The sequence below is a fragment of the Protomyctophum bolini genome, assembly GCF_963924005.1.
Source record: "Protomyctophum bolini genome assembly, chromosome: 11".
NCBI lineage: Eukaryota > Metazoa > Chordata > Actinopteri > Myctophiformes > Myctophidae > Protomyctophum > Protomyctophum bolini.
Genome location: NC_137872.1, coordinates 28,816,192 through 28,840,393, shown reverse-complemented (window position 1 = coordinate 28,840,393; position 24,202 = coordinate 28,816,192). Strand labels below are relative to the sequence as shown.

General features: G+C 44.7%; 1 protein-coding gene across 2 annotated transcripts in view; it reads right to left on the bottom strand.

Moving 5' to 3' along the window:
* Window positions 1–24,202, bottom strand: part of znf385c (zinc finger protein 385C) — a 145,896-nt gene that overhangs the window by 4,993 nt on the left and 116,701 nt on the right. For both annotated transcript variants that reach the window (XM_080776189.1, XM_080776190.1), the window contains 7 exons: window positions 20,846–20,985; window positions 14,337–14,447; window positions 8,969–9,194; window positions 4,154–4,522; window positions 3,738–3,925; window positions 1,861–1,959; window positions 280–369 (listed from right to left, as the gene is read on the bottom strand). In XM_080776189.1, coding sequence (XP_080632315.1) covers window positions 280–369; window positions 1,861–1,959; window positions 3,738–3,925; window positions 4,154–4,522; window positions 8,969–9,194; window positions 14,337–14,447; window positions 20,846–20,985 — 1,223 coding nt within the window. The remainder of the gene's footprint in view (window positions 1–279; window positions 370–1,860; window positions 1,960–3,737; window positions 3,926–4,153; window positions 4,523–8,968; window positions 9,195–14,336; window positions 14,448–20,845; window positions 20,986–24,202) is intronic.

Below are 24,202 nucleotides of genomic sequence, written 5' to 3'. Positions count from 1 at the left end.
AATAACCTTCCTGGCCTGGTGGAGACCTCTAGTTTAACATAGTTTTGTGATTTTGTAAATGATCGTACAATGATGCAAAATTCAGAAAATAGCAGATATACAAGCTCACAGCGTGTCACGATGCGATGCGTTTCAGGCTATTTTCAACCTCTTGCCTATAATGATTTGCCCAAAATAGGGATCAATTATTAATTAAATTAAATCTATTAGTTTGATTAACTGTTGCAGCCCTAGATAAATGTCAGCCAGCTTGAAGCCCCTCCCATGCATGCCACTGACCTGAGAGGAGAAGGAGGTGAGATTGTACTGGCTGAATACTTTCTTCATGGCAGAAACAGCCCCGCCCGCATAGCTACTCCATCTCACGGTCTGTAGGATAGGGGGGGGGGGGGGGGGACACACAGTAGTGAGCATGTGCGAACATGACAGGAGGCAAAGAAGTGATTAATCTGGAGTGCTGATTCAGGCTGCTGTTGTCTGAGCTATACTGCTTCAGTGTGGGGGGAATGGGGGGGGGGCGCACAGCACCATTCTAAACCTGTTTCTTTTGCCGAAAATAGCCAATCTACAAGCTCACACTGTGACGCGACTTGTTGTGGGCTTGTAGATGGGCTATATTTGGTTGTTGCGAACGCAATGAGCACTAACTATGAGACCTAGCAGATCATGTCTGTCTGTCTGTCTGTCTGTGTGTGTGTCTGTGTGTCTGTCTGTCCCGCTGTTACACCACCTGCCCGCCACCAGAGGGCGCAGCTGTATCACACACAAAAAACACACACACACACACACACACACACACACACACACACACACACACACACACCCACACCCACACACACACACACACACCTTAACTTTAAAAAACTTAATTTAAAAAAAACTTAACTTAAAAAAAACTTTAAAAAAAACTTAGAATTAACTTAAAATCTTAAAAAATATATATATATGTACGAGCTGCGTTCGCTTCCCGCGTTTGCGCGTCTTACTTGTACCATAGTGTTGCTTGCTGACGACTGACGAGAACTGATTTTAGGTTGATTTTGTTAGCTTGAACATCTGTTCTTGTCTGCAAGCAACACCAACACTATCGTACTATGGTTTAGGGATTAGGGTTTAAAGTTGCGCTGATATTTTTGAAATAAATCAACAATACAAATGACGTTAGTTTTGTGAATTAATTAACTTTTACTGCGTGGCACCAGTGCCCCCCACAAAATGACCGGAACTACTTAATATTGACCAAAACCAGAGCAGAACGCCCACCACAGGACTCTGGCAATCAATGAATACAGTTGCAACCACTATATTAATGGCAAGTATTTCATACAGCTTAAGTAAAAAAAATCTGAACGATCCCTTTAAGACTGATTCTACAAATGCCTTCTAAATCAGTCTAAACCGTTTGAGAGACACTTATGTTGCTATAATAGCATATAATATAGCAATATAATATAGCATTGGCATATAATATAGCAATTTTTGACGACACAGATATTATCAGTGTGGTCAAAGATTGAGTAGAATGCAGCCTTTTTGTCTTGTCATTCTTTGTTTGTTTGTCTTTTTTGTTTGTACCATGTATGTTTTTTTGGGGATACATGGGGATAACACATGTTATAGGGGCTAGGGCTAGGTTAATGCCAACATTGATACATTTAATTGGGTGTCATGAAGTTAGTTAGACTTTTGATGAATTCCCTTAAAATAATGCAATTCCACTATGTTTATCGTACTGTATGTTTGACTGTAGCATAAGTCAATTATGTTTTGGATTGGTTTCCCTCGACTGTGCGTGTGTGCATGCGTGAATGAATGCACATTTGAGTCAAGTGTTTGTTCGTTTGTTTGTTGGTGTCTTACCGCTAAGCTGGAAGTTGGCTGGCTCTTGCTGTGGGGGGTGAACTTGGGTTTGGGAGGTTTGCCTGCCAGACGGTCCTTGTGTCTCCGGCTATTCATGTGCTGTGGAGACCAGAAGAGACACATGACTAACAAGCATCTGTTTGTGGTCCCACAGTGGATACATAAAACTTCAACTGTATCAGCCTCACTGAGCTGATTCACTATTAACTGATGTTGTAATATACAACATGCTGTATAGTTACGTACAACTACAACTACAGAGACAAACTGAAAATACATTGTGCGATCATAATTTATACCCCCCTCAAAATCCTTCATTTCATTTAACTCTGAGTGTGTATAAAATGGACCCGCAAGCGTTAAACACTCTGGTGTTGGCTGTAGGCTACTCCTCTGACACACTATCCTCCCCAACCCTCCCCCCTCCCCCCGCTGCAACAGTAACTGGCTTATATGGGAGTAGGGGAACATTAAACACAATCTTTGCTAATATGAAAAAAGTACACACAGTAAACATGTGTCTGATAAAAAAGAAGAAAAAAAAGACCATACCAATTAAATGTGTATATTCGATGTCTGTCAAGTGTCAACATCATATAAACGCCAAATGATACTAATGTGTCTAATGCATAAAAAATATATTATTTCATAAAAATATCCTCTGAATGGCTCTATTCACACGACTGTAAATGAAACTGCTGGCTTAATTACAGCTCATTTCCTCTCCTGGCTTACAAGGTGCTGTGGGAAAAAAAGGGTTCTCTTCTATGGGAACTTCTGAATGGAGGTTTAATAAAATCATTAATTACATTATTACTATCATCATTATTACAACACTGATGTATATCATTATGGCGCCTTTGTGGTAGCTTTTAAAATGAGGGCTGAAACATGACATAAGGTCAGCCCATGTGCAATATTATCACAATGTGCAAGCTTGTGCTACTGTAGCTTGTGACGTTCAGGACATCTGATTAATTATAGTAGCTACTAAATATATGGGTATGGATGAAATAAAAGATTATATTTTTCACCAAATATCTTGATATTGTGACAATATGTTATTGTGACAAAATATATATTTTCCAAATAGCTGTCAGCTATTAAAATAGTAGAAATAGAAATAATCAAGTATAAAATAGGGCTCAAGTGATTAAAACCAAAAAACCAAAACACTTTTCACTTTTCATTACAATATCCAAAATCGATATCTAGTCTAATAGCACAACATTGATATACCTATTGCCCAGGCCTAGTAGCATCATCACTGACCGGAGATGAGGCGATGCACAAGAATTTTTTTTCCCTCATCCAGCTCAATAGAAATTGGCTTTCCTCACAAACAGCCAACAAGACTTCTATGCCCAGAGCCATTTGAATACCTCCTATCAGGTTAGCAACACTCAGACTCAGGGTGCCTTGACAAATCTACAGGACTTCTCCAAGCTCTCTCTCCCTTACTCGTCTTTCATTTCATTCACCACCGGGAGGGTACAGCAGCCCTGGGCTGATATCTCTTGCCGTCTGCTCTTCGTAACTCACCATGGGTCCCACTAATCTCCTGTGAGTTTTCCTTTTTTTCTAGGTTAATTCACAGTGACATGTGATCCATGAATCTGGTACGTTGCCCACCAGTGCACCTTTGAGGGTGGAAAACGTTCAAATGCTACTCTATCAGTGGGCAAACCCATGCAGGCATGTCTCATTCAAGCAGATTCAAACAGTCAGTTAACACCTAAAACACCCCACAGTGGCACACATCTTTTTCCATCTCTGATTTGTAAGTAGTGCGAAAAAGGACGTAGAAATCGACAGTGTGGACAACACATTAAACAGGCTGTATAGATGTTTCATTTACACTTGCTTTTTGCCCTCACCTGGGAAAGTTGGGTCTCGGAGTTGACGGAGATCTCACACACTTCGCACTGGAAGTTCTTGCTAGGCACCCCCACACTGCCCTTGCTACCCAGACGCTTGCTCTTGCAAGCCACGCGTGCCGCAACCACTTTCCCCCTGCGCCGTGGTTGGACACTCTGTCCCTCCAGCATCAGTTTGTGCTTTGTGCCTGGCAAATAGGATGCAAAGGAGGAAACAGGTTAAGTCTCATTTATAATTCATTGTATTATGAAAATAATAGTTTCTTTGGTTGACAAATCTGTTATTTTCAGCTAGCGACATGGTCATGCAACAAATTATGAAGTGAAAATTAAAAGTATCTGTCATAGCCATAATATTTGTCCCTGCATGTGAATTTGTTTTGAAAGAGGCAGTTTTTATGTCTTTTATGTCTTACCACTGTTGTGTGCCTCAAGCTGTGAGGTGGAGTTGACTGTGACTTTGCAGACAGGACAATGGAGATGTGCCTTGCTTTTCTTAGGGTCCTTGTCGTCATCTGTGCGGGGCTCCCCATCTGTGCTGGAGGTGTCTGGCTGGCACCCTGACTCAGCGGCAGGGCCCGCGGCCTCCGCCACCTCAGCCACTTCGGGGGTGCTGGTGTCTGAGGCGGTCTCAGAGAGCTGGGAAGAAGGGGACACCTGTGGTGGGGACAGGGTGGCTAGCTCCGCAGAAGACACCTCGGACACCGGCGTCAGCATGACCGAGCTCCCGGGACTCTCCTCGAGCTTCACCTCAAGGTTGGCTGTCTCTAGATCATTCTGTAGGCCTGTGGGAATGAGTGAGTGATAGAATGAATTATTTCTCCCATTCCAATAAATGAATCGCAGACGAGGCACAATGTTTTTCAAACAGAATCAATGCTGTTAGAGTCACTGGTGTTATCATAGAGCTGGCAAATGCACTTTACAAGCTGCAGTAGTCAAACGTCAAATTATTTTGAGAGGGAATTAGTTTCATGAGTGCCAAGTCAATATAATATTTAAGCTCCAAATAACCCCTCCAGTTTTTTTAATATATCATTGGAATACACATTAAGAGTGAATTTAATATGCTAGCTTTGTGCCGTTTTTACTTTAAGCCTATTCAATACCATGTGGACCAGACCAGATTAGCAACAGTATTTAGGAAAGTAAAGGCCATCGGTATACAGTATGTCCTTCCAAGTCCTTCCTCCCTTTCTTTCTGCTCCACACTTAAAATGGACACAAAGCTCAGTCGATATAAACAAACCCATCGACTGCCAGGCCCTGCCGATAAGTCACCAGAGTTCCATTATATACCTCCTCCACCCCACCCCTGGTCCTCCCGAGGGAATCACACACTTTGCGCTACACTCCCTGAATATCTCCGTTTCATTTACTCCCTTTTCACCACACCGCCATTCCGCTTTCCTACTGGGCTCCATTGATTTCCTCTTTTTTACGTCCCTGAGTAAATTCATCACGCAGATAAGGGTCTTCCTCTCTCATTCTCCCAGCGGAAAAAGGAACCTATACAATGATGAGATTAGACAGCTGCCTCTCTGTAATGAGAGTGACCCCCCTTGGGGGATTCAAGTTCCCCAAGGGCATGGATTGGTATGATCCTGGGCTTATGTGTAAGACAGGGGCCACCTGAGACGTCTGCGGAGGAAGAGCAGGCATCTTACCGGGGAAGACACGGCAGCCAACAGGAGTCAAAGAACCCTCTAGAACAGGGGTTCTCAACGTTTTTGGCTGGGGACCCCCGGAAATGTCTCGCGACCTTCCCAAAAAGACCTAGCGAGTCTCAGCTCTGGACATTCAGGTGATGAATAAAGTAGCTGAAATACTCAGGACACACAACAAATGTCCCGCGCACGACACTTCCTGTTGGTGCTCGTGCGGCACACGGCGTGTGTCAATGACGTGCCGCTGTGCTGCGATGGCAGTGTGCTTTGCACCTAAGTCATGGGCAAACACCTTGTATCCGACTGCTCATCACTCATCCCATGTATGTCTGAGCAACGGCGGAGACTGCCACGGAGATTGGCAGACTGTCAGGCCAGACAGAGCGAGCGACAGAGTGCTTGCTGTCTGCGCAATCAGTCAGTGGAAGTTGTAACTCACAATCCAGCTCCAAATTATGGTTGTTGACATCACTGCTGTCTACCAAGCAATTGTATGTTTTATTCAACCCGACGATACGTTTAATCGATCCATCTACGTTCCAATTAAGGCTGACAGGCCTAGACATGTGTAGTTACTGTAAGTGCATCTGAGGACATCCCACTGTGTGGTTTATTGACCCCATGACAAATTATTTTACCACAATGAAAATGGAGAATGTAGTGATTAGACCACACTACAAAATTCTTAACTTGCTTCGTGAGTACTCACACGCATGCGCACGCACGCACGCACGCACGCACACGCACACGCACACACACACACACACACACACACACACACACACACACACACACACACACACACACACACACACACACACACACACACACACACACACACACACAGGCGCTGAGCATTCAATCTTGATCCGAGGCAATCTCACAACACAAACAGCTTCCCTAGGGAAAATCCCTACCATAAATTACAATTACTGTGGTGACAGAGTCCTTTTGAAGACGACATCAACAGCAGAGTGAATCAAAGCCTGGCGTGATTGATGCTTGTCAGTGGCATGTACCAGTCTGCCAATCTCTCTCTCTCTCTCTCTTCTCTCTCTCTCTCTCTCTCTCTCTCTCTCTCCCCTGCCATCTCTCATTCCTCGTTTGTGCATCTGCTCATCTGTGGTGTAAAACAATCATTATATAATTTCTATTGCCAAGTTTCTACTCTATAGTCAGCTCACAATGCATCACATTGCGCTACATTGTGAGCTTGAAGATCTTTGGCATTTTGAAGATTCTTGGCACCATCACATGACTACCGTACCGGTAAGTATGACTGCAGGCTTACACTTACAGTAAGAGTGAAAGTGCTGTCTTTACGTCTAGCCCAACGTTAAGATATTCACCAGAAACATCACCATCACAAAGTATGTTCTATATCAGCTTGTGATGATAGCTGAAATGGAATTGACTTTCCTGGAAGTGACGCTCCTGCCCAAAAGTGCAGAAACAGGTGCACCGATAGAAATGAGGAGACTGACCTTGTGTGTATCAGAGAAAAACTGTTTACCCTGAGCCAGCCTGTCTCCTCGGGGAGAGTAGACAGGTGCCGTGGTTCTCGATGGCAGACAATGTGGGCATTAGCCTGCCTGAGATAGCTCCCCCCAACCTTCGGTTTCATGGCAGACATAGCTAATTTCATAGAGTGTTAATTTGGAGTGCTATTCCATTACAGGCTGGGATTGTAGTGCATGCCACCACTGGCACGCTCGGCTGCATTTCAATTTCACATCAGGCCAATCACACAATTGGGCTTATTAAAGAGTGTTGTTCCTCGCAAAATTGCCTCGGAAGTGTAAAATTATTATTCACAGCATAAAAACTAGCAGGGATTCATCTGATTTCTCTCCAACTCACTATTCTCTCTCTCTCTCTCTCTCTCTCCTTCATTCATTTCATCTTATCTATAATTTTTCACTCATCATCTCGTTTCCTTGCTTCCTCATCCCACTTTCGGAGCTCGCCTTTCAATGGCAGAATATTGAAATGAGAGTTTTATGAGAGTGTTATCAGGCTCCCAGTCTGTTGTCCACCTTCTCCTTTGCGAATGCGACTTCAGGGCTTAGGGCAATTTTTTTAAAGAGGGCACGTGTGTGTGTTCAAACTGTGAGATTTACCATCTCTTTGTGTGTGTGTGACTGTGTGTGTGTGTGTGTGTGTGTGTGTGTGTGTGTGTGTGTGTGTGTGTGTGTGTGTGTGTGCGTGCGTGCGTGCGTGTGGCTTCATATCTCTTCTCTGATATCCCCTCTAGCATCAGTGCGCATTTAAATTCCACTCAGATAGTGATCTTTTCTAGGGCATACTGTAGGATGTGGAGAATGAAAGTAGAAAGTATAGGGAAGTATCATGGCTGGACAGTTGTACTTTACTGACAACAAAGTGCTTTTGATGATACCTAATTGTTTCATGTAAAAAACAGTATGGCAATTCATAACGTGAACATGCTCCACGGTAAGGTGTGGAGCTCTGAGACAAAGCCCTCCTTGACCCTGTCCAGACAGGGGGAGAGAGTTAGTCACATGTGGGCCAGAAGAAGTGGTCAAACAGGGAGAGAGATTAAGAAACCAACAGGGTAAGAACAACCCCACCGACACGCCGATCGATCTCATCCTCTTCCTTTATTAACACAGCATCACTCTCTCCCAGACACCCACTATACTGTCCCGTAACGTCAGAGCCGGTCATCCATCACGGAGCCTGTGCTTGGAGAAGACCCGGCGAAGAGAGGGATGCGAGGACAGCATGGGCAAGCTAAGCTATAAGCTTTGAATGCAAAGAGGGGAGCCGGAGACGCACAGAAAGGTAATAGGAGATACATCTAGTCATGATCTAAAACCACAACCTGATGTGAGGAGATGAGGACAAGGCCAGGGAGGACAAGATGTGTGCAGTGCAAGAGAACGTGAAACAAAAAGTAGGAGTGTAGGTCATGTCAGAATGAGAAGATCCTTTTTCGATAGATGATAGTTTAGTATACAGGTATATCTTGGTAATTTGTTCTCATGTTTTTCTTTTGTTAGGCCTACTAAGATTTGTTTTTTCTTGAACATTATTCCGATCGCTACTTAAGTACACACATTTTAAGAATGTTACTTTCGAATAGCATGCCATTGATACAGCTGCTACAGTAGGTTAATTGTTTTCCCTGTATGGTTGCTTTGAGGCAAAAAAAAAATCTTCCTGCACTCTATTTATTTATGCGACTATTGACCTTGTTGTTGACTATAGTTCATGCTTACTCGGCTTATTCTGATCCCATACATGTAAGTTGCACTGGGTATAAGAGCACCTGCTAAATGCCTAATTTGCAAATTGTAAATTATAATCGTAAAGAAGGAAAAAGGTTAACAAGGAGGTAATGATGAATGAAACGTGGGATGGCAAGGCAAAACGCATGATGAGGGACGGCCATTCTTTCCCCCCTTATATTAGTGCCTTAATTGGCCCTATAATTCACATTTTCCTCTTACTTCACACTCGAGTAGAAAGGAAGAGGAAAATGGTGTGTGAATAGAGTCAATTGACAGCACCCTCATCTGTCTGCCAGTGTGCTGTACTTACTTGTCCGTGTGCCCTCTATCAAGCTTGTGTCCATGAGCGCTGGGAGGAGGAGCGGTGCCTCAGAGTCACAAGTCTTGTTCTTGTCCCTCTCTCTGTCTCTGTCCCTGTCCCGCTCCCTGCCAGTGGACGAGGCGTCCCCTGTCCGACGCTGCCGGTTCTTCTGGGCCTCCATAGCTTTGAGCTTCCGGGCGTGCTTGTGTCCCTTATAGTGTGCCTCCGCCTGGTTCTGCACACGAGAGACGAGAGCCAAGGAGGTGAGGAAACGCAAAGGTGCAAATATTATAGACTTCATTGATTGATTGTACAAAGGTACGGTTTACAATGATTGTTAAAAGCATAACACCCTATAGGGCAGAGGTTCTCAAACTTTTTTGGCTCAGGGCACCCCTTTAAAATATTGAAAAAATACTGAAAATAACTTCCTCCTTGACATTTAGCCACTTGAAGCCCATGATCCCTATTCTGGGGGGGAACATTCACTAAAAATAGCCGATCTACAAGCTCACAACGCTCAGAGCTTGTAGATCAGACATTTTTGGTGAAGAGAGTTGGTGTAGATGGAAAAAGTACAGTGCAACTCAGGTCCGTTTTACTAAGCCTATAGTGAGTCTAAGTGGTTAAACTGAAGTGATATTGATGAATTGAATGAAAGTATTCTGGGGCACCATAGGGTGCCACAGCACCGACTTTGAAAAACCCTTCTGCCCTAGGGTCTTGTTTCCATTGTGGTCATGGACTGGTCATGCATTATCAGCTCAAATGCATTTTTTTGCATTTATACGTGAATAAATGCTAAAATGTGTGTAATCTTCACTGTCAGGCAGAAACCCCCTATCTCCATATTTCAATTTAATATGATATGTTTATAAACATAAACTTAACGTCCGACTTCTGCATGCAAGTAGTGAAAAGCACAAAAGTAGTGAAAATCACAATGCACGATGCGTTGTGAGGTTGAAGATCTGCTATATGAACTATTTATGAACATTTTCCGAAAATTGGCAGGTTTTGAACATACACGGTTTCCAAACGACAGCAACGATATACATGAGCTTGTGCAGACCCTCCTTACAGTGACGCATGCGCGCGCGCGCGCACACACACACACACACTTGCTGCAAGGAGAGTCTGTTTCCAGCCGATAAGAGCACCAGCACATTGGGAGGCCAGAGGTATAATTGCGTGTGCAATATGTAACAACAGAAAGGATCCCATCTCTAGAACTAACTCATTAATGTGCACTGCAAGTGCCAGCCACAGCAAATCCCAGAGGCATGTAACAACATACGGCCCCTGTCAGGAGGAAACCTTGTATGTAAAAAATAATGATACTTTCCAAGAAATTACGGAAAAAAACACGCGCACGCACGCACGCACGCACGCACACGCACACACACACACACACACACACACACACACACACACACACACACACACACACACACACACACACACACACACACACACACACACACACACACACACACACACACACACACACACACACACACACACACACACACACACACACACACACACAGTGCATGTATGATTGTCTTCACATTATTCTAATTCTCCCAGCCCTGTTCAATCACTGTAAGGCCCCTGATGTCAGATAACATTCATGTATAGGAATTTCACAGAAATCAATGCAGAGAGCTCTCAAAATAGCCTCTGAAGATCAGCTCTCCTCGCATTATGTTACATGTAGCATTATGCTACATGTATAATGCTGGCTTTGATATAGATGGAGAGACATTATTCTACATGTAGCATTATGCTATATAATATATTGCTGGCTTTGATATAGTGATGGAGAGACATTATGCTACATGTAGCAACGCTGGCTTTGATATACCTGTAGTGATGGAGAGTGACGCAGTAAAAAACAACAATCAAATTGTAAAAATTGTGTATGCACGCATGTATATCAGATGTTTTATTTCAATTCAAATTAAGATTATTGTGCCAGTTTGACCACTTTCAACAAATCAACACGAAGAATAATGTTTGTTTAACCACTGCACTCTGAATTAAGAGCTTTTCACACTGAGCGCATGCAACTATAAGGATAACACAGCCCTGTCCTCCAGCCTCAATGTACACTGCTTGCCAGCACCACCATTTGCTCCCACTATTTTAATTTACTTCGCCAAAAAACAACTCCTACACCCGTCATCTTCTCGCAGATCACGCGTCACACGTGAAATGCATGTTGGGAGGGACACAGATTAATGTATGGGTCACCGTTTTCGGTGCAACACTCCCCTTGTCTTACACACCGCACCGACACGACACCTCCCCTTTTGGAATTAGACCACGTCTCGCAGCAGAGCCACACAGGGAACATTTCTGGGGGGGGGGGGCAGACAGGCAGCATCGGAAACAACACTGAACACGGTCGCTACCACTTCTCTCCTGCTTCTTTCTACCACCACCCCAAACCTTTAAACTGCATGCGGGTGACACCTCCTTTGCCGTGCCAGACAAATACAACATGGAGTCCCAAACAACGTTACGTGCGTTAGCGCCACTGTCATCTATCTATCTATCTATCTATGACAATCTATATCTTATTTAATAACATTAATTTTGTGCCCAAGTTCAACCCAACTTCACAAGATCATCCGTTAACAATTCCCTCCCAATCAATGTGATCTATTATATCGCATTACCCACACTGTACATCATTTCCTGTTCATATATTAGAACGGGTAAGGCACTAGTAAGGATAACTATAGATCTATATCGTATACCAATCTTTTTATACTTAGAGTTAAAGTTATAGTTTTACAATGGTGGTGTACACAAATGGTCACGTTGGGAGCTTGTAGATCAGCTATTTTCACTGTTTCTAAGAAAAATATAATTAATTTAATGATTAATCTGTGAAATAATCGGGATATTGATTTGAAGTCATATTTACCATCTTTACCTTCTTCTCTTACTTCTTTACCTTTTTCTAATAAAGTTGTTAAAGTTGCTCTCTCCACCAGCCCCCACACATGTAAAGCGTCTTTGAGTACATCGAAAAGCGCTATATAAATCCCACATTATTATTATTATATTGCTCAGCCCTAGCAGCAACTGTGTGAAAGTTAGAATGAATTGTTACTGCCTTGGTTGAATTACTGCGCCTCTCAGACCAGCCCAAGCTCAGGCTTTCCAAACACATTGAAGAATTAGTACTGTAGTCAAGATCTTTATGATTGGAAAATGGTGTGTTAATTATGTGTGTTACTATAAATTCATCGTTCATGGCTCTGCAAGTTTAATCACTTGGTTTATAGAATGTGTACGTTACCTGCTTTCCTGCAAATAAGAGCCACAATATCTTTGGAATTACTTTGGTATTGGAAAGTGTTGATTTGGTGAAACGGTTCATACTGCCGGTTTGGAACTGAACTCATTGCCTTACAGGGAATATACTGTGTATATCTTATAAGAACAGGTGTTCTCAAAACACACGTGTAACCTCTAGCTGCGGCCCCCTAATATGAAATGGCTTTCCTTTTTTGTAAGTGAGCATATATATAAAAACCTGCTTCTTGATTATTATAATCTTTATATTTTTGGGCCTTTATTGGATAGTATATTGGAGAGTGACAGGAAACAGGGAAACAGGGAAACAGGGAAACAGGTAAACAGGTAAACAGGGAGCCAAAGGCCGTCAACTCACTGCCAGCCTGTATTATGTATTATGTTTCTAAATCTCAGTTTCAATATGTTTGGTTAATTATCCAGCCCTATAGTTGCTGCATGCTTATTAAGTGAACAACTCAGATTACTCTTGAAGTAGAAACCCTGCGTGTCTTTTCTGTGAAGGGGGAATACATACAGTAAGTACAGTAAATGTTTCACAGATGCAGCAAACACCAAGAGACCGTCTCATTACAGTGTGAAACAAATATGCAGACGCTGGTTGTGGATTTCACTGATTACCTCAGTGAATAGATGTTAGCATCCGCTGTGATCGTATATGCTGATAAACACCATTACAATATTACAGATACACCATGATGCACAAAGGGACAGGCGTACACACACACACACACACACACACACACACACACACACACACACACACACACACACACACACACACACACACACACACACACACACACACACACACACACACACACACACACACACACACACACGATACCACTAATTATATTACTCGTCTCCCACATTTCTCATGTATTAATAAACAGAGAGAGAGGTCTAAGCAAACACCAATGCTTGTCGTATACAGTTGGGCAGGAGGCAGAATCCACATTAACAGACTTAATGGTGTGTTGTAGGAGGGCATTATAAATAACCCAGACTGTCAAGGCCGCATCTGTAAACACCAACTTGAGCACCTCACCACATCAGCTGACTGATCTGCCGTGAAAAGGCTTCGGAGATTAGCGTGACGTGACAAATCCTGCTAGCTCCCTCTCAGCTATACCATCCTCTCTATCCAGCTACGTATAGGTCTCAGAGGAGACGGAGAGAGAGAGAGAGAGAGAACGTGTCAAATGAGCATTGGTTATCACACCACCGCCCCAAAGGCATGACTACAGAAAAACATGGGAGTCCTGATTGGTCGCTCGCCTCGTCATTACGCAGGGGGCTATTATAGAGCAACACATACGTCTTGTTTATCACATGGCTTTATTTATACGTTTGCTCTATAATGAATGGTATCAAAAGGGATGGTCCGCATTGTTGTCGAGCAAAGTTTCACTGCAGTAGCTAAACAATCAATGTAATAATAAAAACAAGAAATCCCGGAAACTCAATTACTCCAACCTTGGTGACTGTATAATTGTATTGTCACAATATAAAAGCTATATTATTATTATTATTATTATTATTATATAAAAGTGACTTGATGTAAAAGTGATACTTGATGTATTATACTACTGTATACAGTAGTACAATAAATCTATGTATACAGTATTTGTGTGTGTTGATGATTCACGAGCGACTGTGCGTGCGTGTGTGTGTACAGTAGGTGTGTGTGTGTGTGTGTGTGTGTGTGTGTGTGTGTGTGTGTGTGTGTGTGTGTGTGTGTGTGCGTGTGTGCGTGTGTGTGTGTGTGTGTGTGTGTGTGATAAATGGAACGTGGAGATGTTGAAACTGGGGCTCCCCCGCTGGTGCTACTGATTGTTTCTGCCCTGCACAGATAAACGCAGCTCTCCCTGCTGTCTAATCCCTCACACCCAAACAACACACACACACACACACACACACACACACACACACACACACACACACACACACACACACACACACACACACACACACACACACACACACACACACACACACACACACACACACTCCTAAAATGCAGCCTAAGCACATGTGTCCTTACCGTGGAGTTGAAGCGCAGGTGGCAGATGTTGCAGGATATAATCTGTTTCTTCTTGAGGGGCTGAGGGACACCGAACGTGTGATTGATCACCGCCTTCTGCACCGGGTCCATCTAGGACACAGCAAGCAAACACCGTCACCATCCACCTACCAACGGATCCATATGTTATCACTGCATTAAATACACGTTATCAAGACGATGGAATATGGCCAATATGGCCATATTGGTCATATTGGTCATACGTTGGTCATGACGTTGTTTTCAGTGATGGCGCTCGGCTGTGTTCACTTGGAGCGCGCACAGGACGGTGCAGACATGTCGGGAGCATGGAAAGTAGAGGGGACTAATATTTACTATTCTGTGCCTATGGTGCCTCGCGTGGCTCTAGGCCACCAGAGACGCCGTGCCTCTGTCATGGTCACAAAAAGCAAGCGCTCCCCAACGTGTCGTAGTAGTTTTACTTCCGCGTTTCCTAGTATGTCTGATTATCACATAATTGGCTCTATTCCAAGCTTCTGATCACGGACATATTCTTGATTAAAGGCTGATAACATTCAAAGTGGGTGCACCTACAGTGTGCTGCCTACTCGGAGAGTTTACAAATATGGTACCAAACGCACCACACATGTTCCAGATATTCCAGAGAGAGAGAGTTATTGTTTTGTTCCACTTTTGCTTTGGCAATGAAACGTATGTTTTCTGATGCCAATAAAGCTCCTTTGAATTGAACTGAATTGAGAGAGAGGGAAACTAACTGAAGTGGCGTGGGGTCGAGAGTCAGTTTCATTCATTTTTCCTTCAAGATAACCTTTTAGGCCAGCGGTTCCCAACCTGTGGGCCGGGGCTGGTCAGCTTAAAGTATACTGTGTTAGTTCCATTGATCCAAGTCGGCACACAATCGATTGATTGATCAATAAAATAAACATGCACTCAAAATGCAAGTGGGCCCTGATCAAAACAAGGTTGAGAACCACTGCTTTAGACAGTTATATAGTTTTATTTGTACAGGACAGTTGGAGAGACAATAACCCAAAGGCAAAGAGAGGGAAGACAAGGAACACAGGTCTCCAGCCAGATTCCAACCAGGGATGTTATGATTATGTGGTGGCCAGCTAACACACCCCACCGCCCATAAGTTGGGCGTGAAACACAACTGCAAATATAGCACATTTCTCTCACGCCCAACTTAGAGACACTAATGTCTGATTTATATCTGCATGTTGAAAGCCCACACAGCGCGCCGCAACGCTTGTTGATCCTGTGGTTGGATTGGGGGTCAGATACTAAAAAGGATTCCCAAGAGATGGGTCAAATGTGGAGACCAAATTTCACTGCGGTAACGTGTGTGACAAATAGTAGGACTTTGACTTTGAGCTTGTAGATCGCCTATTTTCACTGCAGCAACACCAGCCCTCACCAAGTATAAAAATATAATACAGTTATAGCCCACTGTGATTCCAGCAATGGAACGGAGGCTCTGTGAGAGATTATGATACATTGCAAACTGCACTACATGTTGGTGGTTACTATGGGCAGACGGTATGACGGTGTGATAAACCAACAGTCTGGATGAAGACATAAGAAAGTCTCCCCAGACAGCATTCTATAAACAGCTGAGGGGTGCAAGTGAGGCCACAGTGACCGTGTCTGTCAGATGCATGTTTATTTGTGTTAGTAACTTAATATTAATGTTGTGTTATCATAAAATGGTGTTTCGCCAATTATTTGGGGGCCTACTTGAAATATCCTCGCCACGGCCAACGACTGCGAACCACTGCGTTAGGTGATCTGCAATGTGCCACGATGACAGCTAATGTCAATGCAGCCATCCAGCAGCGTATCACATGTAAGCTAATAGTCCCCTCCTGGAGGCCTCCTCCAAGGTTGGAGGCGGGCCCGCTCCTCAAATCCGGAGGTAGGAGAGCTTAGGTTAGGGTTTGTCTGGGGAGGGGGGGGGGGGGGGGTGTACAGTATAACAGTATACAGTCACTCTGCGGTCAGACTGCCACACTTGGCGTAACCAGATCTGCGCTGGTGCTGTTCCAGTGAATGTCGACGCAATTCTGTCTGCGACGCGCAAGCCTGAACAATGCCCGAATCATCCTCACCCCTCAACCACAGCCCTCCTCCCTCTCCTCAGACAGGTGACTCCTGTTTGAAGGCAGAGTTTGTTTACCCAGGATTCCTCGAGGCCAGGTGTGATGTAGGGAACATAAACACACCTGACGCTCAAAGCTCTCTGCTGTAGGTAGAGCTCTCTCTCCCCTGGGAGGTAACCGTGCCTCCGCTCGCTGCCTCACTGTGGCTTCTCGAACAACTCCAAGTCCACCTTGGGGAACAACCGACCTTTCCTTTCACAAGCCGAAGCCTGGCCTCGGACAGCCGGCACCCCCACACACACACTCCACACACCATCCACCCCCCACACTACTCCTGCCCTCTGTCCACCTTAGCAGGGCAGGCTGCACACAACTATTTGTTTTAGGAACAGAAGAATGTGCACATTGTCTGTCCGCAGCCATCCCGAACCGACTGCTATGAATGTGTCTATTGTCCCACCACTCCTTCCACCCCCGCCAACCTGGTGCAGTCAGAAGCTATCCAGCACACGGAGGCTGAGTCCATGACAGAGTTTCAGCAAGGGAGGTGCAGAGACACAGAGAGGAGGAGGGGGTGGTAGAGGTAGAGAGAGAGGGAGGGTAAGAGAGGACAGGATGAAAACTGGAGGCTATTTAGTTTCGGAGACAGGTGCATTCATCTTCTCCCTGCACACGCCCAGGACAACGTGAGTCTTATCAGGGCTAAGAGAACCTGGTGCTCCCTACTGAATGGGCTTTGTGATTAATGCCACATGCTGTACAGTCACACCATGCGTTATGGAGACTAATCATCTCCCTCCTGAGTCTGAAGCAAACCCTGATTTGACATGTTTCTCTCCCCTATAGTTATCATCATCTCTGCATTCTGGGCAGAGAGCATTTCCACGTTCTTCCAGGTGCTGCATTCTGCTGAGAGAATGAATGGCATGCTGAATAGAATGGTCTCTGGCTTCTCAACTAGCTGGTTGAATTCATTATAAATCCATGTGGAAATAACTGCTGCTAACAGGGAACACACGATTGAGGAAATAAATAAGAGATACACATTAAACCATGGATATTAAAATTAGAAACAACGAATGTTTTCTTCATGAATAAAGTTACAATGTGGCAGAGGTTTGTATTAAGTTGGCTTGCCGTGCATGGTGAAACGGCACTCAAAGTCACTTTTTGGCACACCACAAAAAAAAGCATATTCTTACATTTTCTAATTGAAAAGGTATGCTTTTTGGTGCTGCATTGCTGTTGTTAGTTTTTGCCTCACTTCTCTAATAATGATCACCATCAACATCAGTAAGCAGAGGTGGTATAGAGCAGCATTAGTTCAAAACAACAACGCCATGTTGTACTGTAGGCATCACTACTTCAATGTGGTTTCTAGCCTGGCATGGCAAGACTAATATAGATTTCACTCTGGCAGAGTCGTCCGGTTTCCCGGCTCCAAGGTTCCATCCCCCCCTCCCCCCCCCTCTCCCCCGACAGGGAGGACGTCTTCCAGATAGTGAGGAGGTGCTGGCTGCCATCCAGGCTGGTTTTGTGGCTGCCTGGGCTTTCCAGAGGCCAGTAACTGCTGCTGACCCCTGGACTCCGACTGGTGGGTGGGCACCGAGAACACACGGATCCCGTTTTGTGCGCCGCGGGCTGGAAGCCCCACCACATCACACAGCACACGTGCATATCTCCTCCGCCCGTTCCGTTTGTCCCCAGCGGGCTATACAGTACGCCTATGTGGGGCCTGGCGTCTCCTTTTATCTCACTCCCATTTGAAGAGGTGTAAAATGTATGCTGGACAGAGAGAGAGAGAGAGAGAGAGAGAGAGAGAGAGAGAGCGAGTGCTGGGCTTATGTTTCATATGCAGATAGAGGAACTTGAGATGGTTTCACAAAGACTGGGCAAAGAGGTGCACACAGACACACACGTTACAAACACATAAACACTCTTATGCGCGCGCGCGCACACACACACACACACACACACACACACACACACACACACACACACACACACACACACACACACACACACTGTAAAAGTAGGATCAAAGACATCAGAAGAAGCACATACACCCACACACACACACACACACACACAATGACAATGGGTATACTGTCGGTAAGCAGAGATCAAAGAAACAAGCTTTTAATTCTAGACACAGAGGCAGGTAAGCATCTGAGCCACACTGCTTGGTGCAAGCTTACTGTTGACTGTAAAAAATATATATACTGTGTATGCTAGCAGGGGTTTCATCTGTGAAAATGCTGATACTGGAATGAGCACAGTCTCCTAGCCCAGTTCCACACAGTATAGTACGCTAGACCTTGCTTGGATGGTCAGGGCGAGAACGTTCAAAGCAGTGGCGTTAAGGCTTTAAACCGTTTTCAGCATGGAAGTGAAGTAGTTAGAGACTGTCCTCTGACTCACTGTTTAGTTAGAGACTGTCCTCTGACTCACTGTTTAGTTAGAGACTGTCCTCTGACTCTGTTTAGTTAGAGACTGTCCTCTGACTCACTGTTTAGTTAGAGACTGTCCTCTGACTCACTGTTTAGTTAGAGACTGTCCTCTGACTCACTGTTTAGTTAGAGACTGTCCTCCGACTCACTGTTTAGTTAGAGACTGTCCTCTGACTCACTGTTTTGTTAGAGACTGTCCTCTGACTCACTGTTTCCCAAACACTGGGTCGCGATCCATTTGTGGATCACAGGAACATTATTATGGTCATTTCATGAAGAAATAAAACTATAAAACTATGAAATTCCATAAATTATAAAACAAATGTTTAAGAAGTAAAATAGCCAATGTACCGCAACGCATTGTGAGTTTGTAGATCTGCTATTTTCACTAGTTTCCAGGTCGGAAATTTCTAATTTCTGTTTTGAGTTTGGGAACCACTGAACTGGAGAAGGCCCCCAGTTTGAACTCGGCAACAGATAGAGTTGCCAAATACCTGAGATTCAAATAAGGGAACATTAGCCCAAAATGTGAGCTTGCTATTTTTGACAAAGAGATTTGGTGTGGACAGAAAAACGCGGTCCAAGAACAGAGACAACTCAGGTTAGTCTCCGGCCGTTTTCACACCCAAAGTTCGCTTAGAAGGTCCAGATCAAGGACCAAGGACCAAATATTAGCATTTTGATTTTGGTCCGTTTGGTGTTCACACAGGACTTTGTAAAGCGAACCAAATATGTAAACAAATGACACGTGGACATGTTAAGCGAACCAAATAGTGAAAAAAAGAAAAGAGGTCATTTTATGATGAGGGAAAAAGAACATGAGGGGAAATCACTGTCTACAATTTTTGGGCGCAACCATCAGTCACACAGAGAGAGAAGAGAACAGCAACATGACAATTTGCTATTGCATTAATTCTTAATAATTATTTTATTAGCCAAATAAGAGCAACAGAGAGAGATGAACAGAGGAGCAGGTGTTTGAACAATAATGTGTTTGCTGCTGATGCATACAATTCACCATAGACGTATAGCCTACAACACGGTATCACCGTGTTGGGACTTTTCTTCCATGTGTGCACCTTAACCCGATTAGATATATGTTATTTCTGCGCATCAAATTGGCGGGCATTTCCATGTCATCTTATGGTTTAAACTTGAAGCCGTGCTGGTCAGTTAGTAGGCTATTGAGCTTCAAGTCAGAACAGCTCCGCTGCAGCTAATTGACTTCAGTTGACCTAGTTTCACGTCTTTTGCTATAGTAATGTAATCAATTAATCATTTGGGACCACCTGTGTAGCTTATTTAACATTTGCTCCACTGGCTCCTTCTCTATACGCGTGGCCGTGCGCTACAGCGAGACAGAATGATAAATATTTCTCTGTCTCTGCGTCTCTCCCATATACATATATCGGGTCTCTCCCCCATATGTGGACACACACACACACACACACACACACACACACACACACACACACACACACACTATGTTATGTGCGCTGCACCTCCTTAGCCCTATGAATGCGGGTCTACTCGCACTACTACTACTACTGTCATATCAATAGTGATCCCCGTAAAAAAGACATGCTTTTAGAACTAATTATTAATGCAGCCTCATAACTGCCGACACCCGACGGCTATTTTGGCTATCGTCCTGTATTTTGTCCTCTATAAAGTCTGAATGTGTTCACACCAGTAACGAACCGCACCTTGGTTTATTTGGAAGCGAACCGAGTCCGACCTTTTTTGGCGGACCATGGTTCGTTTCTTTGATCCGCACCAGAGTTCGGATGCACATTCACTATTAACACATTTTGCCGGGGGACCCGCTGGAACCTCCACAAGGACCGCTTATAGGGGTTCCCGGACCACACTTTGAGAATCATCCGTCTAAATGGTTAAAACACGCAGGCTCTGCGTGTGCGTGCGTGCGTGTGTGCGTCTTTGCGTGCGTGTGACTCACCGTGTTAAAGTTGGGGAAGAGGCTGAGGGGCGAGGAGCCGTTGAGGCGGAAGGGAAGGAAGTGTTTGAGGTGGAGCTGAGGCTGCAGGGGTCGTCCCGGGACAGACAGGGACGCCAGGAGGGGGCTGCCCTGGGCCGCACCTGCACACAACACAACACAACAGCAACGCAGCCATCAGTGACGGAACACTTACGGTACTCACATCTCTTACTTAACCCAGTAGACACAGCCACTGCCATTGGCTAAATATCAAATCCAACCGTTCACCTGCCATTAAATATTCCGTCAATTAAGGTTGAACCGGAACTGAAAAGTCAGTTTCCATCCGCCTCAAAGTAAACTAAATGTATAATGTTCTATTACCACCTCGCGCTACCTTGTCTGATTTCTCTTTAGAAGCGCTAACATTCCAAACGAGACGCTTGGTTGAGTCAGAAATGAGGACAGAAGATCTGCGTTCTGATCGTAGATTCAGAGATAATAGCACGTTTTGTCGGCCCGTAAACAAGGAAGTGAATGGCTGCGCGCATGCGCAAAACATGTCCGGGAGCTCTGAGCAAGGCGTTGCCTAGCAACGGCCGCTGTCAAAAAATGGATATCAGTGATCCTGTTTCATCGTGATCATTAAAAACTATCCTAAAGATACGTATACACGTCCGAGGAGTTGAGAGGAGTGTTAAACAAATCTTTGCTTCTGGGGGGTCCCTGGAACAAATTATTTTTAGATGGGGGTCTGTGGCCAAATACATATACAGTATATCGCACACTGTGACATATAATCCAAACCATAGAAACATACGTTTTTCTGAAAATGGTTAGTATTTATTTATCCACAACTGCACAGCAATGTCTCTGAGGCTGGGCCTACATGTTTTCATTTGAACTGAACATGTACTGTAGAAGTTATGTCTGATCCTTCCCAGAGGTCAAGTGCAGTGCTCAGGGGTTTATCCAAAACCTGGGTTTGATTTGGTAGCTGTGGGACCATAACATTACCTATAGCACTCCCCATCGTATCAATATGAACAGCTGTGTGTGTGTGTGTGTGTGTGTGTGTGTGTGTGTGTGTGTGTGTGTGTGTGTGTCCATGTGTTTGTGTCCGTGTGTGTATGTACTTGTTTTTTGTATGTGTGTGTGTGTACGTGTGTATGTGTAGATGTTCAAGGGGGGGGGGGGAGTGTGTATGTACGTCGTGTGTGTGTGTGTGTGTGTGTGTGTGTGGATGTGCGTGCGTGCGTGGGCAGGATAGCCAGTGACCCCTTTGAACATCCTCTCACCCCATCATCACGGCAGCGTCCCGAGCTAATCCCTCAGAGATGCGCACCTGGCACCCGTGTACACACGCACTCGTCCACACACATCATTTAATTACTGATTTATTGGCAGAGAGGGGAGTGCCTGCACAAGGGGGAAGATGGGAGATATCGGATTTCAAATGGCCCAGGGATGAAGAGATTTCTAATTTTCCGCCTGGCTGAGTTTCAGCAGACCTGTGTGCTCGGCGGTGCACGGGACACTTATCCTGCGCCGGGATCAATCACCCGCTGTCATCTGCGAGCCGCCACCGCATGCACCCCCAGCTCGTCCTCGCTGCCGCCGCCCCAAAACCTGGCATCTCCACATTTTCATCTTTTCATGGTAGTTTGCCCTATTTTATACTTTGTTGGTTGACAGCGTATAGCAGCAAAGGTTTCGGAAGCAGACAGTCGATCTAAAATGTCACAACATGCTGCGATGCGTATAGCTTGTAAATGAGCTATTTCTTTTTGGCTTTTCTGCCTTTTATTGATAGTATCAAGTGAAGATGGACAGGAAAGAGGGAGAGAGAGAAGGGGAGAGACGTGCAGCAAAGATTGTCGAACTGGGAACTGGGAACACGCAACGCAACGTGCTGTCAGGCCAAAGCCTATATGTGGCATGCGCCTGGACCACTTGGCCAGCGGGCGCCCCCTAAATTAGCTATTTTTGAAAGAAAAAGGGTATACATATAAAGGACAGGTATATAATGAATTGGCCAAAACATGGACACAATGCTGAAAGTGCTCACGGCTCACGGCTGTCTGTGGGACATACAGAGTTGCCGCCCGACAGTGAAGATGTGTGTTATATAGATAGGAGGAGCTGTGATATGCCCTGATAAGCACGCACACGTGCACGTATGTACGCACACACACACACGCATGCACGCACACCTACATCCATTCCGTATCCCCCAACCGTAACCGATCTAACTCACATCACCTTATTTAACTGCGGGAAAAACTAAATAACCAATACGTGTCCAAAACTTTACTCGAGATCTGATTCTGAGCGAGAGGCAACGGAACTGCAGAGAGCATTTAAGGTGCGATACAGCGCATACCGTAAAGGCAGCAAATCTGTTTCCAAGACAACGTCTTTGCAGGACAGAAGGCTGTGACTAATAGTGACCGCACTGACAGCAGCCTTCTACCAGCCTTCCACCAGCAGGATGGAGAGAATGCTACTACAACACATCCTGTCTGTCTCGTCCCAGAGACCTGATGGTCTCGGGGTGGGCCAGCTGGGGCTCATGTGTCAGACGCGTATATTCCGTTTGTTTCCGAGCATAGGCATGGCTGTAACGCCCCGCCTGCCTGTGATTGGTCTACTGACACTGCCCGTCTTGGCTGTCCTCCGAGATGCAGGTTACTCCGTGGTGAGATTGAGAAATAAATAATAGGCTACAACAGAATGATAGCTTGACATGTGCGACACGAGCCTTGTAACTAACTTGTACGTTTTATTTTTGTAGAAGAGGCAAACTTATTGTTTATGCCGTTTGCTTTGATACTGTTGATTATCGTGTATTAATCTAATTATAGTAAACTAAAACTATTACACTAAAAAGGATAGATGCAGGGAAAATAGAATTTCTTTAATAAAATGAAGACGGTCGCGCTATAAACAAACAATTTACATGGAAAACTGCAGACCATTACTGTATTAGCATAGCACCCGACGAGGGCATAAATAAATGGAGACGGATAAACAAACGATTTATTTATTAGAACACCCCGATCAAATAATATCAAAGAAAACCGCATAAACTATTTAACTATATTTCTACAAGAAAGTAACGCTGTATCTTTCAGGCGTAGGCAACTAGCGTATCTGTCATAGGGCGCTGCCATCTTTTGACATTGACAACAACGAGCTCTGGCCAATCAGAGGCAGGCGGGCCAAGCAGGGCATGTCTCTGCCTATGCTCGGACACAAACGGAATATACGCATGTCAGATGGCGTTGCAGAGGAGCTAGCCCCTCCAACGCCTACCTTTGTGTTGCGCCTGTGAAGTCATGTGTTGTAAAAACGGTGCCAACACAAACATTAAATGCC